The sequence below is a fragment of the Melanotaenia boesemani genome, chromosome 20 (assembly GCF_017639745.1).
Source record: "Melanotaenia boesemani isolate fMelBoe1 chromosome 20, fMelBoe1.pri, whole genome shotgun sequence".
Taxonomy (NCBI): domain Eukaryota; kingdom Metazoa; phylum Chordata; class Actinopteri; order Atheriniformes; family Melanotaeniidae; genus Melanotaenia; species Melanotaenia boesemani.
The window spans coordinates 10,749,721-10,767,988 of NC_055701.1; the positions used below are offsets into that span (position 1 = coordinate 10,749,721).

At 37.7% G+C, this 18,268-nt stretch overlaps 3 protein-coding genes across 5 annotated transcripts; 1 reads left to right on the forward strand and 2 right to left on the reverse strand.

Moving 5' to 3' along the window:
* The first annotated feature begins 668 nt into the window (after positions 1-668).
* Positions 669-9,718, forward strand: xgb (x globin). Of its 2 annotated transcripts, XM_041972127.1 has the most exons (5): positions 669-976; positions 4,449-4,556; positions 6,838-6,958; positions 7,188-7,268; positions 9,245-9,718. In XM_041972127.1, the coding sequence occupies exons 1-5, from the start codon at positions 810-812 to the stop codon at positions 9,362-9,364; spliced, it is 597 nt and encodes a 198-aa protein (XP_041828061.1). In that variant the 5' UTR covers positions 669-809; the 3' UTR covers positions 9,365-9,718. The 2 variants fall into 2 exon arrangements, with proteins under 2 accessions (XP_041828061.1, XP_041828062.1); XM_041972128.1 differs by lacking the exon at positions 4,449-4,556.
* Positions 9,719-10,725: 1,007 nt separating this feature from the next.
* On the reverse strand, positions 10,726-13,605 carry srp14 (signal recognition particle 14). Its single transcript, XM_041972875.1, has 5 exons — positions 13,475-13,605; positions 12,190-12,262; positions 11,992-12,104; positions 11,816-11,848; positions 10,726-11,680 (listed from the first exon to the last, which is right to left on the reverse strand). Exons 1-5 carry the CDS (start codon positions 13,496-13,498, stop codon positions 11,591-11,593), a joined length of 333 nt encoding a protein of 110 aa, XP_041828809.1. The 5' UTR covers positions 13,499-13,605; the 3' UTR covers positions 10,726-11,590.
* A 1,807-nt stretch (positions 13,606-15,412) lies between these two features.
* Positions 15,413-18,226, reverse strand: LOC121630983 (5'-3' exonuclease PLD4). 2 transcript variants are annotated; one of them, XM_041971561.1, is made up of 11 exons: positions 18,147-18,226; positions 17,958-18,029; positions 17,704-17,864; positions 17,309-17,492; positions 17,037-17,157; positions 16,830-16,957; positions 16,544-16,744; positions 16,304-16,443; positions 16,041-16,206; positions 15,865-15,961; positions 15,413-15,737 (listed from the first exon to the last, which is right to left on the reverse strand). In XM_041971561.1, the coding sequence occupies exons 2-11, from the start codon at positions 18,006-18,008 to the stop codon at positions 15,535-15,537; spliced, it is 1,452 nt and encodes a 483-aa protein (XP_041827495.1). In that variant the 5' UTR covers positions 18,009-18,029; positions 18,147-18,226; the 3' UTR covers positions 15,413-15,534. The 2 variants fall into 2 exon arrangements, with proteins under 2 accessions (XP_041827495.1, XP_041827494.1); XM_041971560.1 differs by having other exon boundaries at positions 17,958-18,033; positions 18,147-18,223.
* Between the last annotated feature and the right edge of the window lie 42 nt (positions 18,227-18,268).

An 18,268-nucleotide genomic window follows, 5' to 3' on the forward strand; every position in this document is an offset into this window, starting at 1 on the left:
TTTGAAGGTCTTCCACCATTTTATTTTACAGTTAGAAAGTTTTCTTCGTGTTACAAACCTCAGTTTGACCTCCATTGTCAGGTACCATTTCTTAATGACAAACTGAAGAAAGTTATCAAAAAGAAGACCATCTTACAGCCTTATCTTTTACTGCAACAGTTATTTTTATTTTCAGAGAACTAGGCAGCTACCTGGATAACCCCCATGGCTTGAGTCAGTATTTATAAAATCTTTGCGTTTTTTTTTTTAAGCTGTGACTGGACAAAGTCATTACAAACTGATTCAAGTATAGAGGCTTTGGTCTGATCTAAAAGCTCAAAGCTTTTGGAAGTCCAAACTTTTGCATAATGCTGCTTTTATTTGATTCACCATAAAACTGTTCAAATACAAAATTCCATTTTCTTTAAAATATGGAATTTTATGTTTGACAGTGCAGCCCGTGCGCCTCAGGTTAACGGTGCTCTTTCTTGCTCCAAACGGAATCATCTTTGCTTTGAAAAGCTGCGCAAAGTCAACGACAAATACACAAACTGACACCGGAAGTGTGCAGTACCATGCTTCAAACTAAAACCATCATCAGTGAGGTCTTGTGTTTATTTTGAACCACCAACCAGAACTCGCACACCTTACTGTTTACTGACGCTTTATTCACGATTTTCATCAAAGGAGTGGAGTTCAAGACGCGCACCTAAACCAGATGCCACTACCAGCAGATTTTTTCTGGCGCAAAATAATCCGCGTTTTTTTTTCCACCTCCCTTTGTTGGATTAGTTCAAGAACATAACCATCAATTCTGTTTTAAATGAAGAATGGGCTGCGCAATATCAGGTCTAGCAGCAAAATCGGAGTTTGCAGAGAGAAGCAGAGATGAAGCTGCTGCTGCGCATCCCAGCGAGGAGCAGATTCAGATGATTAAAGATTCGTGGAAAGTTATTCGGGATGATATTGCCAAAGTTGGGATTATTATGTTCGTCAGGTAAATTGTTGAAATCTTTTTCTTTCTTTTTTTTTTTTCTTCTACTTTTCAGGCTTCACATTTTAGATTACTCGGATTAAAATAGTATCTCATGAGCTGACCTTCAGGGTGGCAGATGCTATAACGCTGCAGGATTAAGCGGGTTATAATGAAAACCAATAAGATTAAATAAGCTTTTATATAATCACACAGAGTAGCCTTTAAAAACAAAATTTGACATGAAGTGTTCTATTTGAAATAACATCCTGTGAATAATGCTTGACTAACTACAGTAGATGTATACATAAAAGAAGGAAACCGGATACAAAAGTGACATGCAGTGTTTTTATTTTATTATTATTATTATTATTATTATTATTATTTTATTTTATTGTTATTATTATTATTTTCCTTTCTTCTTCTTCTTCTTCTTTATCCTGTTAAAATATAAAAGGGAGATCGAATTTTGTCTTGTCCAGACAGCTCATTAAACCATGTACACTCTGTACTGACCTTTTGGCCTCAGACAGCAAGGTCTCCATAGGGTCTTGTAGATACACAGTGATGGTGACATGGTGCCTGACCTTTTTACAAGCCACACACTAAACACCCATCCACCACATCCCTCTCCTCAGTCTCCTGACCTGCAGCTTTTCAAGAGATGTGGGCAGAACACCCTTCCTCCCTTCTTATCACTTCATATTACATCTTAACATCATTACATAATAATACAGAGCTCCTGGTCTGCCACAGTACTGTATGATTAGAGGCATTAGCCATCAGGAAAACTCATTTCTGCCTGTTTTAATGATTGACCAGCATCCGGGAAGAGGCTGTTTGGAATTAGCTGAGAGATAGAGAAATTCAAGAGATGGTGATTAAAGACAGTCTTAGGACTAAATGGAGGCTTAGTTAGAAGGCAAATGAAAGACATGTGCAACCCGGGTGACCCAAACTACTCATAGGTTGAGCTTATTGTGTGAGGCTGGAAATAAGATCAGAGACAAATCATAGATCCAAGGCTCCCAGGTCCTAGCTGAAAGTAGCCATCGGTCCTCTGTCCATCATCTCCAGCTGGTCCAGAATGCAACTGCTCATCTGCTGACTGCTATTAAATGGAGGGAGCACAAATGCCATCTCTACACTGGCTTCCTGTTTATTTAAAATCTTACTTTTTGTTTTTAAAGAACTAAATGGCCGAGCTCCTTCTTACCTATCTGAGCTCCTATTCTTGCTCCAGCAAGATCCATGAGATCCAGCTCCCAACTGATATTATCAATTCCAAAGAAGAAACTTAAATCTCTAGGCGACGGAGCCTTTTCCGTGGCAGATCCAGACTCTGGAACAATCTCCCTCTAAATATTAGATCTGCACAATTACTGGAAGATTTTAAATCCCTCTTGAAGACCCATGTTTATTGTGTGGTTTTTATCATAAGTTGACATAAGCATTTTGTTTGATCTGTCCTAGTTTTTGTTGTTTTAGTTGTTTTAAATTTGTTTTTAATTGTTTGCTTGCCTTATTGTATTGTTTTATTATTATTGCTCAACTACTATGCACTTCATTTAATTTTAGATGTGTTTTAGTTTGGAAAGCACTTTGAGCAGAATGAACTTGACGACTTGAAAATAGTAAGCGAGGTATAATATACTTTGTTCTTAATTTAACAATTAGCACCTTTACATATAACAAGGGAGGTGTCCTCTCCTAAACATAACGGTGGAATAAAAAGTAGTGAATATCTACATGAAACACCCTCTGCACAGTACCAATTAAAATTCCACTTGAACCATTCAGGGTGCTACACTGTCTGCATATTTTTGGATGCTAGCATGTGCACTCATGTTCACAACAGACACAAAGAATAGCAAAAAATAAAAATAATGAGTGCTCTGCATGTAGCTGGAGTGGTAACAGTATTGAAATGGAAGCAGTTGTTTTTTCTGTTATTGCTGAAGCAATAGTGAGCAGAAAAGCAAGAAAACATACTTATGTTTCTCCAGATTTCTACTCCCCAAAAAAAAGAAAAAAAATTGCATTGCACAAATATTATATCATTTTACAATCTATTTCTGTCATTTAATGTAACAAATATTTCTTATTTGTAAAGCTATAGTTAAACAAAGCCTGTTTAAATTGTGTAAATTGTAGGTACAACCACTTGCAATGTGGTTAGAATAAAGCAACTGTGGGATTTAACTGTGAAAAAATGCTCTACAGCCTTCTATAGTCATTCACATGGTGGCATTGTCAATATACTGTATTTCTATAGATTTCTATGCATGGTGCAGAGCTTTCGCAGAGCTCATTAGAGAAGTCATTATCTCCATCATATCACTCCCAAAAACCTCTACTCATCTTTCTCTCGGTCTATGAAAGGGACATGTGTCGTCAAAATCTGTTTTTTGTGTTTATTGTGTGTTAAAACACACAATAAACACAAAAAACACAAAAAACACAGGGTCTTTTATTACTCTTTGTCAACTGAAGGCAATGGAAAAAACAATAAACGCAAAACAGAATAAGTTTCTATTTGACCAGCCACTCACAATTATTTCCAGGTTTTACTGCTGCCTAACTCAGTGTTACAGATAAGCTCTGTCAGTAAAGAATTACAGCTATCTAGCAGATATAATTTACCTGTGGCCTTAATGTTATTAGCTATTACATCCAAATTTGAGGTTGTGCTTTTGACTCTGCTTAAATCCGATTACATAATTTCAGATACCAACCTACAACTGCAGCAAACAATCTGAACAACTGCTCTTAGTTTTGATGCCTATACTTTTCTTTCATTTTCCTGGAAAAAAACAAATTACTCTAAGCCTTGCATCTCAGTGCGATCACCATCCAGAGCAGATTGCTCTTTATTCTGGCAGCATGACTAATCACAGGTTCATTGAGCTGGAGAATGAAGGGGTTTGTGATTGGATGGCAGCTTGAGTAAAGTCACTCTGGTCAAGGAAATTGACTGAGGTTAAATAAAAAAAAAGGAGAAGTTTAGTAGAAGCATTGGCCTCTTCTAACTGAGGGTCTGTCCTGGTTCTGACAGTGTGCACAGCCACAGCTGGAAATGAGTGTATGAATTGCCTGTGTGAAAAACTCACAAGTCCCCCCATATCCTGTTACTGTTTGCAGCTGCTAGTTGTGAAAACCCAAGCGGAAAGCAGCGCTGATAAAAAAAGAATCAGCAAGATCAGAAAAACAAAATCAGATCTCTATTCAAAGTGCCAGATGGAGAGAATGACCAAACAGTGAAGCTTCTCATTGAAATGTTGATGAGATAAAATCTGCATATTTACCCTCTGTGCAGTGAATACACGACTACAGTTGTGTGACTGATCATAATAAAACTCCTGAGGTTACATTATCATAGTTAAGAGACTCAAGGGGAGGTTTGTTTTGGTGTGGGAATGGATGTGACAGGTTGCTTCATGAGTGGCTCTGAGAGGCTCACGGATGGCTGCTTCTGCTGCTGTTGTCTTGGTAACAGGTTGTTTGAGACCCATCCCGAATGCAAAGATGTCTTCTTCCTGTTCCGAGATGTGGAGGACCTGGAAAGGTTGAGGACCAACCGGGAACTCAGGGCGCACGGCCTGCGGTCAGTAGCAGACTGCTCATCTCAGCACATCAATGTATCAGCGTAATGAATGACACAATCAATAAAAGCATAGCATAGAACTGCCTGTATACGCTGGGAACAAGAGCATATTGACATCTGATTCCCCTTTGACCTGCCTACACTAAAGGATCAAAGTATCAAATCCAATCCAACTTTATTTAAAAAGCACTTTAAAACAAAAAAGTTGACCAAAGTGCTGTACACAGCTTTGGGTTTAAAAACGATTTAAATAACATACTAAACAGCATAAAAACAATAAATGGACTAGCAGCAGTAACACACAATAAAACAATAAATAATAAATGAAAAATAAAAGAACATTTAAAAACAATTTAATTTTAAAAGTCAATGATAAAAGGTACGTCCTAAGAGAGGATTTAAAAGCAGAGAGTGACATGGCCTGTCTAAGGTGCAGTGGCAGTGACTTCTAAAGTTTGGGGCCAACAACTGAAAAGGAGCAGTCCCCTCTGGATTTCAACTTAGATTTAGGGACAACTAACAAGGAGTGATCTGCCAACCTGAGAGAGCATGCAAGAGTGTAGGGCTGGTGCAGGTCGGAGAAATACTGTGGGGCGAGACATTTAAAAACAAATAAAAGAATTCTAAAATCAATACAAAGACTGGAAGCCCCGAGGTCAAGGTGGGAAACACCTTCGAAGGTGGTAGAGAATTACCTGACATCTCGGTCCAGAAGAGTGCAGTCCTAGGAACAGCAAAGATACTGCGCAGAACCCTCAAGCTCCCAGGCCTCTGGTAGAGGACCTGAGCTTGGATGGATGAGACCGCCCACGGAGGGCGAGGGGACAATTTTTTTTAAATTAAATATTAACATCTCCTGCTGCAGGACAACATAAACGTTAAAATTTTCAGAGCTATGTTGGAAATTTCTCCTTAAATGAAAAATGGTAAATATGACCCGGTCAGAATTATAAACCTTACTCCAAAGATAATCTCAGAAATACTACCTATAGACCAGAGTTGTTTTTGTGGAGGTAAAATTATCTTCCTCAAACTCTGTTTATCTCCTGGTTCCTGTAGTGAAAAACAATGAAGTAAAAATAAGATCCCTTAAAACCCTGGCAACATTGTCTCTAGGGAGGGACTTTTACATTTTTTAATTTTTTATAGCATCAATAGTTTGGCATTAGGTAGGAATATTCAGCTGATTTCTATTTGCAAAGTTAATTAAATGTCTATCTATACACTGGACCTTTATTACTCAAAAGGCACATAATTTTCCTCATATAGAGGACTGTTGTAAAGTTTCTTATCACCTTCTACCTGAAATTCTTTGATTTAGCGCCAGTATCTTTAAAGCCTTCCCCTATCCCTGTTTTAAGTGGCCATCTTCTTGGTCAAACATGGACTGAAGAGCAGCAGCATTGTTTGAAATTTACTAAATTTTCCAGAAGTCCTCAGGGAAAGTATTACCTTGGGTACAAGTGCCCTCAGTAAGAATTTATAGCAGCACCAAAAGGTAAACAACGTCCATGTTTCTGGAAGGAAAGCTCATTCATGTGGTAACTAAAGGCAATAATTGTTATCCACCTATTCAATAATGGGTTTGGACTTTTCAGGGAATTTATTGGCAAAAACAATATCACAAGCTTTATTCTTGATGGTCATTTTGTTTTTTTCTCATATTGGACATATTGCTATGTAAGACTAAAGCCATTAGATTTTGCAATCTGCAGCTTAATGCAAAATCTGTCACAGGCAGTTAAGGGTTGTATCCTAGCATGCATTATACTTATATGTGCCTCTACCCACATGACCATAAGAGTCTATTACAACATGAGGACTTGAAGGTGCAGTGGATAGCGTGGCATTAGAGAGTGCACACAGATAAAATGTTTGTCACATCCCAGCATGAACGGGCTGCTCTTAAAGTTAACTATAAGGCCAAAATGCCCTTCAGTTACACTTATGGGCATCAGCAGTGTCCACAGTCACAGCAATGCAGAAGAGAGGGTTAAACCAAGGCGTACAGTGTTTTACATTCACGTGTTAAACTGTATTCCACTGTGATGGCAGACACATTCATTACATGTCAACTTAATAAACTGGTTCTTTGCTGTGACACTGTAGTGTGAGCTAGCTTGGAGATGCACAATTTCCTTCTTATTTTATCTTATTTAAACAAGTGTCACACACAGTTAATATCTACAAACAGAGATCTATTTATTGACAGTTGCTTGCAACTTATGGTCAAATCAATTGGACTGAGTATCTGATCCTGGCACTTTTATTCGTCTTTCAGGGTGATGTCGTTTATCGAGAAAAGTGTGGCCAGATTGGATCAGCTGGAAATACTGGAAACTCTAGCTGTGGAGCTGGGAAAAAGCCATTATCATTACAATGCCCCACCTAAGTACTACAGTGTAAGTCCCTGATGATCTCAACAGCACTGAGATGCTGTCTGTTTGTGAGGGCTGCTTTTCCTTCAATATACTTTAGATAAATGGTTACACATGTCGTTATTTACACTGAGGGACTTAAAGTGGCAGATTATATTGGACAGAACTGACACACATCTTTTCAAAATCACCATAACTCTTACTTTATTTACCTTGACTTAAAGTTATCAGTTTCTCACATTATTTCCCACAGTACGTGGGATCTGAATTCATCTGTGCTGTGCAGCCCATCCTGAAGGAGAAGTGGACCACTGAGCTGGAAGAGGCTTGGAAGGTAAAAACTACTACTCACCAATCAGAGCATCTCATTTAGGGTAATATGATCAATAATGACACAAACCTAAAAATTATGACGGTATGTTGAAATATCAAATATCCAAAAGATGAGCTAGTTTCCTAAAATGTATACTAACCATTTCAAATAACGAGTTAGTAGATTAATAACTCAGTATCCATAAATTTGAACTTAGTATCTCAAATAAATGACTTAACTCAAAATAATGACATAGCATCTCAAATTTTCAAGTTACTGTCTAAAATGTTAATCTAATGTAATAATGAACTAGAACCTAAAAATGAGGCTTTACTATGTCAGACTAAAGAGTAGCTGTATAAAAATGCTAAGTTCGTATTTTCTATGAATGTCTCAATATCTAGAAATATTTACATAGTGGATGACATAAAATGTTCGTATACAAACGTGTAAGGTCAGATACTTAAAAGAATGAGATACTATTTAAAATAAGAGTCATTGTTTCAAATCAGTTACTAGTAGTTCGTTCTAATGCACAGTTCAAAATGTAGTTCAGTCTTGCTTTTGCCAGTTTAAGACAGGTTATTTCTTCCAATTGCTGACTTATAAAAGGTCATGCATGCTTTTGTTTATTCTTGCCTTGACTACTGTAAATTATTTGTACCCAGGTATCAGTCAGGACTCCCTCTGTCACCTCCGATTAATTCAGTGCGCTGCAGCAGTATTATCACCGGTGCAAAGAAGTATGAGCACATCACCCCTGTGGTTGCTTCCACTCACAGCCTTCCTATTTGATTTCAAAATCTTACTGATATCCTTCATACATCTCAGATTTACTGGCCTATTATATATTCTATTGCTGCTAATCTGGCTGCCCTGTCCCGTTTTTCTGGGTGAGCAGTTTTGCAACTTTGTCAGGAGGTGTGCTACATACGTAATACCCTGTATTATTGTTGCTACTGTTGCTATTGTTGTTATCATTTTTATCATTATTTTTACTGTTACAGCACAGGAGGATGCAAATACCCTTATCTGATAGTCTTTTTAACTTTCTGGTGTTATTTATTGATGTGAAATCTATCCTAGAATTTCTAGTTGATGATGTCTCAATGTGTTTTACAATTTGTTCTCTCTCAAAATGATTAAAACAAAATCAAATTTAAACAAAATGAATAAAATGAAGTTGATTTATAGTTTCCTCTACATAAATGAAGACCATTTCACTATAAATTAAATGCAAAGGAAAAAACTGATATCTACAACCTTATCAAAATGCAGGAAATGAAGCATTTGACAGTTACAAATTGCCTGGTGGAGAACCCTTACACCTCTGCCAACAGTGCAGCCATCACAGTTGTGCATGTCTCCTTAATGTAACATGTCAAGAGGGAAAGCAGTGTAACTTGGGCTTGACTTGTGTGAGAAATTACATCTCACTGAACCATACATGAGCGCACCCCTGAAAATGGAGCATGGCTCTGTCACATCACGTTACGTCCCTCCAAAATACCCTGAGTTTTAATTCAGAGATGCTCGAGAAGAAGTCACAATATCATTTAAAATAGATAGAGCCAATTTCAAATGATTTAGTTCCAATATGGGGTTAGTTAAAATTAAGGTTTAATTTATGCACATCTGTAATGAACATTTTTAAGTAATGGCCTCCATTTCCCACTAGTGAGCTCAGTAAATCAACAACAAAACCACAATAATAAACAATATTTATCATTAATCTGTGAGAATGTCTTTTATATAATCAAAAATGATTATCTGAATATATTGCATTTAATGAGACTAGAACTGCAACACCAAAAACATTCTATCAAATCATCATACATACCGAGGAGGTCTATTAATAACATTTTCTTGCTTTTTTTTGAAGACGAGGAAAATAAAATGCTTTTAGCATGCACACTTCAATGCTTGGGTAAAAGAACTAATTGCCCTCACGAACTGGAGCCCTGACCTACTTCATTCTGTGATGTTTTGTGATGCAGACCATGTTCCAGTATGTAACCAGCCTGATGAAGCAGGGATACCAGGAGGAGAGCATCCGACAGCGCCACCTCGCATCGTCCCCAAAGGACAGACTGGACAAGAGGAACACAGCGCTATGAGATTATGCGTCTCTCAAGCACAACAGACTGTTTTTACTAACGCAGCACAGAAATGTGTTTATGTACACTCGCTGACCACTTTATTAGGTACACCTGTTTAATTGCTTAACACAAAGGACTTATCAGCTAATCACATGGCAGAAACTCAATGCATTAAGGCATGTAGACATGGTCAAGATGAATTTATGAAGTTCAAACAGATCATCAGAATGGGGAAGAAAGGGGATTTAAGTGAGCATGGCATGGTTGTTGGGTGCCAGACAGGCTTGGTGAGTATTTTAATTACTGCTTCTCTTAATTTCACACTCAACCATCTCCAGGGTTTACAAAGAGTGGTCTTAAAAAGACAAAACATCCAGTGAGTCGTAGATATGCCTTGCTGAGGTCAGAGAAGAGTGAGCAGACTGGTTGGAGATGATAGAAAGGTAACAGTAACTTAAATAAGCACTGGTTACAACCAAGGTATGAAGAATGCCTTTTCTGAACACACTACATGGCAAACATTAAAGCAGATGGGCAGCAGCAGCAGAAGACCTGTCAGCTGAGAACAGGAAACCGAGGCTACAGTACAGACTCACCAAAACTGGACTGGATAAAAAGCTGCCTGGTGTGATGAGTCTTGTTTTCCATGGCAACATTCAGATAGTAGGGGCACAAAATGAAAGCATGGATCCATCCTGCTGCTGCTGCTGGTGGTGTAATGAGGTGGGGGACATTTTCTTGGCACACTTTGAGTCTTTAAATACTAGTTGAACATCATCTGAATACCACAGCCTACCCAAGCGTTTTTCTGACCATGTCCATCCTTTTATGACCAGTATACTCATTTTCAGTTGGCTATATCTATTAAGAGAATGCATCTTCACAAATTTCAAATCATCTCTTAGACATTGACGATGTTCTCCAAAGTTACCAGATCTGAGTCTGATAGAGCATCTTTGGGAGATGCTCATCAGGGAGTGTTTCCAACACCTTGCTGAATGTACAGTATGGAGAATTAAAGCAGTTCTGAAGGTAAAGGGGGTCTAAACTGGTATGAGCAAGGTGAACCTAATAAAATGTCAAGTGTACATACAGGTGCTTGTCATAAAGTTAGAATATCATGAAAAGTTGATTTATTTCAGTAATTCCATTCAAAAGGTGAAACTTGTATAATGTAGACATTCATTCCTCAGCATGACATACATCAAAAGTTTATTTTATTTTTATTGTTACAATTGAATGGAATTACTGAAATAAACTTTTCCATGATATTCTAATTTTATGACGAGCACCTGTATGGTGTACTCTGTCTTGTTTTTCTTTTTCTTTTACACTGCTCATCAGTCATCATTTGCTATTTCAGTAGAAAAATGCAGATGTTTTTAGGAAAAGTACTTTATTTCTGAACTTAAATACTGAATACCTTTTCCATGACAGGATTCAGAAGCATGAAGAGAAAATACAAAGATTTTGGCTATGATTAAACCTGCCTTGTAATTGTGATAAACAAAAAAAGATATTAGAATTAAGGTTAATTCTTTGTATTCGTAACTTAAAACATTTTGTGCTACTTAAATGACATCTTCTAGAAAATTAACCACATAGACTGAAGCTGTTGATTTAATTGTTTTTGACCATTTAAGACAATTACATGGCAAGGGTGTGTAAAATCAAAAGGGTGCACAGCGTCTATTGAACTTTAAAAATAAACCAAAAACAAAAATATCTCCAGTACTGAACAAAATCACTGTCAACACTGACTTCAGGCAAAAATGAACTGATTTGATTTAGTTTGGTGTTTAAGGGCACCCAAGTTAAATTATAAATATTAAAAAAAAAAAAAAAAAATCAAACATCCCTCCATATAAAAAGGTACCAACACATCATAATGCAAATGGGGACTACCAGTTAGATATAATGAAATCAGTGGGTCCTTGGATTTGGCTCTTGAGGCAGCACAGCTGTTCCAAAGCAGAAAAGTTGTCTCACTTCCTACTGTTTAAGAAATCCTCAGGTTTTCTGTTCCTTATCATCAATGACACCAGGCAGGCAGGGATGAGATGTCACCATGCAACAATGGCATAATATCTACACAGTCACCAGGTAGATGAATGGTGGTTCTGAGCTCTCCAATGAATGGGAAGAGAGCCAAGTGTGGATACAAATCACAGGCTGCCCTCTCCAATTTCATCAGATTGTACAGGACAGTTTAGGTATCCAAGGTTATCTTAAAGAGTCCATAGCTCATTGGGTGGCTTTTGTTTTCTTGCTTTTGCTTTTCTTATCTTTTTTCTTCAGACCATCCATGTGAGCTCTAAGGAGGTTGGAGTATGCCTGAAAAGCAGAGTTTACAAATGACTAAATGATTAAAGTTCAAGCTACAAATGATCGTGTCAGTGTGTCTTTCAGGGACACCATGACATCAGCCATATACATCAACACAAAAAACATAAAACAAGCTCAACCTACCATCTGAAACTTAATTACTTCTTTTGTGCTGACCTGAAATTGTAAGAAAAAAATATTCAGCAGGATTATCTCTTGCAAAAACATTGGCAACCAATGATCAGGAATCCTTAAGATCCCAAAAGTATGTGTGTGTGCAGGGTGGCTGTGGGGGGGTCATTAAAACACCATTAACTTACCACTGTGCTAATTTTCTTCTTGCCATCAGACGCTCTGATGAGACACTTGTTATCAGCAGGTTCAAAGGCCTCAGAGTGGCCCTTTCTAGGCACTGGTTTGGTTCTACCGTCATCTAGAAAGATAAATAATATCCCATAACAGCTTCCAGGGGAAAATATACTGTAGTACCTTCAAGTTTAGCATCATCGCTAACTTACACTTCTTTAACGTGATGACAACACTGCCCGATGTTCTGCACTTCTGGAAGAGTCGAGTGAGCTCTGTGAGAAACTGTACAACAGCGAGGATGGTGATGTTAATGCTTCTATGAATAAATTTTACAAATATAAACAGACATGCTGATTATACTCTAAGTTTGCGTTATACATCCTAATTCTGGTATAAATAAACTGCCTCTATGCAGTAATGCCAATGTGGCCATTTGTTATATTTGTGAGACAAGATGTTTCCCCTTTAATACCTTCAGACAAACAACTTTTATACACTCATAATAGTTTATTTTAATGTGAACAGTGACTGTTAAGAGTATAATAATGCAGAGTCCAGCCACTGCTAAACAGATTATCATCAAGTTTTATTTCTTATAGGTAAAATGTAGTATTTACACCCTTAGGTCTCTTCACAGACCATTTTCTGTTCAATTAGACCAGAATCTGAATCTGGACAGATGGCAGATGCAGGCCAGAAAGTTTCAATACTATGAGCAGTGGACTTAGGTTTTGACTCATGATGCATCTGGTAAAATTCACAATGAAATGTGGCCAACTGACTTGCGTAGTGTAAAAGTAAGTAAAGATCAGGGTCCAGGAAAAAACAGGTAATCACAAGGGAGGTTTTTTTTTAACTCAAAACTTGCTCAATATCTCGTGGAAACAAAAAGGTCAAATGAATACTCTCCGCAAAAGCAAATGCAGCTTGATAACGTCGTGACTCTCATACAGGACAGTTCTTAATCATATATATTCCTATTTTAAAGGGAAAATTGCCAGTTTTAGTGGATTTCTTTTTTTTAAATAAAGTGGCTTATTTGACACGGAATACAACTTTGTTTTAGCCAAGAATAATTCTACCATATAATTTAGAATGAGATGTTAACAGGACATAGCTGGTAAGCTCAATTAAGTTAGGAAACAAACACAGTTACTTAAATCCGCTTTGAATGGATCCGCATGCCCACGTTACAGATGGCTAACAGCCCGTGTTTTACTAAAATTAAGTTAGTTTAAATATGTTAACAGCTGAAGGTCTAACGTTAAATTACAAATAACCGTGTAGTTGAAAGTACAACTTGTTTAACTAATGTTATACCTAAACTCAAAACTTGCATTGCCATTAATTAAACGTTACCCGTTGGCTAGTGATACTAGCTTATCTAACGATGGAGCTAGCAAGCTGGAGACCAAACAGCAAAACGAGACAGTTGTATTATACACTGATAATTAATTCAAATAAAATATAATGTTTTAAACTGATTGTTCTTACCGAATCATTTTCAAGCAGCACCATGGCTCTTACTTCTGTTATACTGCAGTGTTAGCTCACTAGACGCAAGCTAACTGCAGTGAAGCACACGTACTACAACCCGGAGCCCCGCCCTGCCTCGTCACTATGAGGTCCCATCTGGTGTCACATCGCCGCCTACTGTCAGGGAGGGGAACAACAAACACGCTCTCTTCCAAGGCGCGTCAGTCAGGAAACCACTACAATTATGTTTTACTGCCCTCTACAGTTTGTTACTCGTGTTTTTTTGTTTTTTTTTGTTTGTTTGTTTGTTTGTTTATTTATTTTTTGGGAGGGTTTTTATGTGTTTTTACAGTTTTGTGTACTTTCTTATATGGACAAATACAGTGTAAATATTACACCTGTTTCTTAATTTTGTTTAAGTTTCCAGATGCACCATTGTCTCTTTACCTCCCTCTTTTGCCCTAAGTTATTCTGGCACAATGGTTGAAAATGTATTCTTTCTATTTAGTCAATGCAATCACATTTATTGTCTAGGTGCATTACCAGCTAGAAGGGCACTAACTCCTGTCTCAACCTCAGGTAGGCAAATACAATATTTTCTCTTGCATTAAATGGTTTGGGCTGTTAAGACACTGTCTTATGCAAAGGAATAAGACTAATCTAAAATGATCAGACAATGTTGTGCCAGAATGTAGATGTGGTAGTAATGATACATGAAGAGTCACATGACACAGAAAGCACATATTTTTGTTCAGTTCTACAGTCTGACATAGTGACAAGGCTTGTTCTGCACCCACAGGATCTGGGCACCTTGCAGTCATTGAATTGACAATGGACTCCACTGTATACAAAAGTATTCTAGATTTAAATGTGAGTCCATCTATCAGACAACTAAAATTTGACCAATATTGGGTCATACAAAAAGAAACTGATCCCAGACTCTGCAGCAAATCAATAAAAAAGTGACTTGGTGGGAAAAAAAAGTTAAACCAAACCTCAGTGGGCTGAAACAACACTGTAAAGAAGAGTGTACCAAAATTCCTCCACAATGACATGGGAGGCTGACAACATCATACAAAAAGCAATAACTTAAATCCGTTGTTGCTGAAAGGGGTTATATAAGCCAATAAATCATGTGTTCTTAGTTCTTTACACCCTGCTTCTGCATTTTGGTTTAGTTATTTTTAGATAGTGACATTTCATTTAGTGTCTTGTTTATTTGAAGTTGTATTTACCCAATTTCAAGACCAAATCATTAATTAATATAATTAATATTAAATTAAAGAGTGTGTCCTTTCTTTTTCACATATATATCTGGCTGATGAATATGAATGTAGTTGGGACTACCCTTTGCCATTTTTTATTTGGACTTATTTTAGAGAAAGCCACATTTCTTTAAAAAAGGAAAATAAAAGATAAATATTCCACATGGTGCATTTTTGAAAAATCACGTGCTTTATTTTCCTGGAACTTCTGTTTAAAGAAAGTGCTAAAATAATCATTTAAAAACGTAAGTCTGTGGTTGTAGTGCAGACTAAGTAGAGGCCACAATGATCTCATTCATACAGGTGCAGCTGTGATTATAACTCTAAGCCTAAAGCTGTGATGCAGAAGTTGCACAGGTGAAGTTAGTCAGTTATTTTGGCTAAAACCCGTGAGTGAGTGATATGTTGTTCCTCATACTCCTTGCTTCTGTCTTATCTGTACCAGGGTCAAATCCAGATATTATTGTCTGGATTTATAATGGTTAATAAATGGAAATAATGGAAATATTAGTTTAGTAGTTACTAATTTGAAATACATTTATTAATTTTAAAGTAAATTATATAGTATTTTTCCACAAAATTCATACTACACAATCATTACATCTAGAAAAAAATATCAGTAAAGCATTTCAATTACAGAAGTTTAAAGAAATATTATGCCAGACAATAGAGCATATAATAGAGCCGAGCATTAATTAAGAAAATAGCATTTATTACTTATTGTAAAAAATATATTATTAGACACAGATATGTTTGAAATGCAGTTTTGATAATAAAACAGATTTATTTCTAACTCTTTTATTAAAGCTTCAGTCATCTTGATAGTGCACAGTCTGGGTTGTGTCCGAGGTTAGCCAGATTCACAGCGAACTCTGACGTCCAGTCTCTGTCAAAGACCTCCTTCAACTGACTATGCAGGGTCTTAGTCCCCCAAGCAGGGTGAGAAGTGTGCTGGGAAACCACCAGACTCACACCAGCTGTGGTCAGAAAGTAGTCCCCTGACCAGTTGGAGGTACCTGGGTTGCAAAACAGCATTATGTGGTCAATGATTAACAAAGTTTAAACTCACAAAGCACAATGATGCACAAGAATCAATATACTTATATTTCAAAATCAACAATAAATACTAAAAGGAAAACTCACCAATGTAGGCTACTTTATCAGTAACCATATATTTATTATGGTTGACTCTGGAAAATGGAATATTGGACTGATTTCCCACAGGGATGATGTAGAGTTTCTAAAAAATGGATGACATGTAAGAAAATTTAATGACAGATTCTCTGTGGATGCATTTTTTTCTCCATATAGTGACTTACTATTTGGATGTCGATATTATGATGAGGAGAAGCGATTGAGGCCAAAGACAGAAGAAAAGGAAGCATGGCTGGATCTGAGTCTCGCCCACAGCTGATTAACATCCTGATCTTGACCATCTTCTCGAATGCAGCCGTCCTTATGGCATCATCAATGAAAGGCCAGTATCTGTAAATATACCAGAATAAGGAATTGAACTAAAGAGCTGCAATGTAGATGGAAATGGAAATGGAAATATAAGACGACTTTATTGGGTTAGGATCACCTCTGTGGTTTGTCAAAGCATGTTGTGGGCGAGTACTCCATTACGGCTACATCCACAAAATGCTCAGCCTCTGAGATGCTGGAAAGAATCGCCTCCAGGTCTTGAGTCCTTGATGGAGGGCAGAAAGATGGTGGGGAACCCTGTTGTGGAACACAAACAACAAATCGAGAGGAACAAATGAACCATTTCCCTGTGAATAACACTATGCAAGAAAAAGGAAGTGAAATCTGAGCAACTCACAGCAAGATACAAACTGCTGGAGGTGTTGTCTGCTTTCACCAGCAGGGGGTGATGTTTATTGATGGTAGTGTCAAACTTTGCAGGCCAGGGCTGTGGCAGGGAACTGTTGGGGTGTCCCATCTCCCAGTAGGACAGGAAGATTTTATGGAGGTCCTTTGCAAGACTAGAGCAGTTGTAGACCACCACCCCCAGTTCCTTCACCTGAGGCCAAAAGCGAACAATGAGTTTGTCTGAAAGTGATGTAAGTGTGAAAACAAGCCCCTAATCCATAATAATTTGTTTTCACCTGTGTTAGAGCTCTCCAGTCCATATTAGCACTTCCAATAAACACATGCTTTCTGTCAACGATCCAGAACTTGCTATGGAGAACGCCTTTTGTCAGGTGCCCAAAGTTTACCCTCCTCACCTGAACTCCTACAACCAGGGATAGAAAAAAGTCACTACACCAAACACACGGGTGGAAAGCATGTGAACAAGAAAGTCACTTCCAAACCTTTTTGTTTTAAGATGTTTAAATCAGTGGAGTTAGTCCTGACGGTTGGAACACTGGTCACCACACGGACGGTGACATTCCTGGAGGGCAGCTCCTCAAGTCCTTTCAGGATGTCCCTTCCCTTTATCACAAATTTATACATGAACTATTACCTAAATTATTATTATTACTATTATTATTACTATTATTATTATTATTATTACTATTATTATTATTATTATTATTATTATTATTATGTTTTTACATTATTTCTGTTTGATTTGTTCACTCACAGAAATGTCCGAGGAAGAATTAATGTTGATGTCTTCCCCTGTTAGTGTCCAGTAAAAAGAGGCGACCTCAACCTGCTCCGTTGCCATGGAGATAAGGTCTTTCCAGACTTGGTCCAGTGGGATCCCAAACGTTGCATTGGATTTATACTCTAAATGCTGAGGAATGCTTTCCACGAGGGCCATACTGAGGGATAAACTTTCATATTTAGCCTAATCATGTAGCACAAAGGTTAAACTCCAGTCCTCGAGGGACGCCGTCTTGCAGATTTGAGATGCTTCCCGTTTCAACACACCTGATCATCAAAGTGGGAAACTGTGAAATCTGCAGGATAGCGTACGTCGAGATCCGGATATTAAACACCCCTGCAAGCAGATAAACAAAACTAAACGGTTACCTGCACTGGTCAGTGAAGACGTTACGTTCACCCACGTCCCCTGGAAGAGTCTCGTGATCTTTGGGAGGCGGTGGTCTCTCTAACACAGCGATGGCAAGAACAATACCCAGGACGGTCAGACAGCCCAAAACCACGACTAATGCAACACAGCTGGTCGACCTCTGACAACATGAGATTTTTTTCCGAGTGAGAGAAAAACCACGAAAAGATCTCTAAAAGGCAGTGTGAATAGTTCATGTTTAGTGTAATCCTACCCCTTTGCTTGACACGTAATTATCATGAAGGCTGCTGTACATGGAGGTCATCTTTCCTTTTCTTTCGGCTTGCTTACTATGATTAAAAGCAGGAAATAAAGACAAAGTTATTCCAGTATAACTCATTATGTAGCCGGATTAACATGGTTTAAAATGTATGTTATAGTAATAAAAGCGGAATCAACTCACACAACAGATCCAGTTTTATTTCTCGGTAAGACTTCGCCTCAACTCCAGCCCACTCCCAAAACTGACAGAAGTACTATCTCTGTTTGTTTAATATAGCCAAACAGTTCCTGTTTTCACTTTCA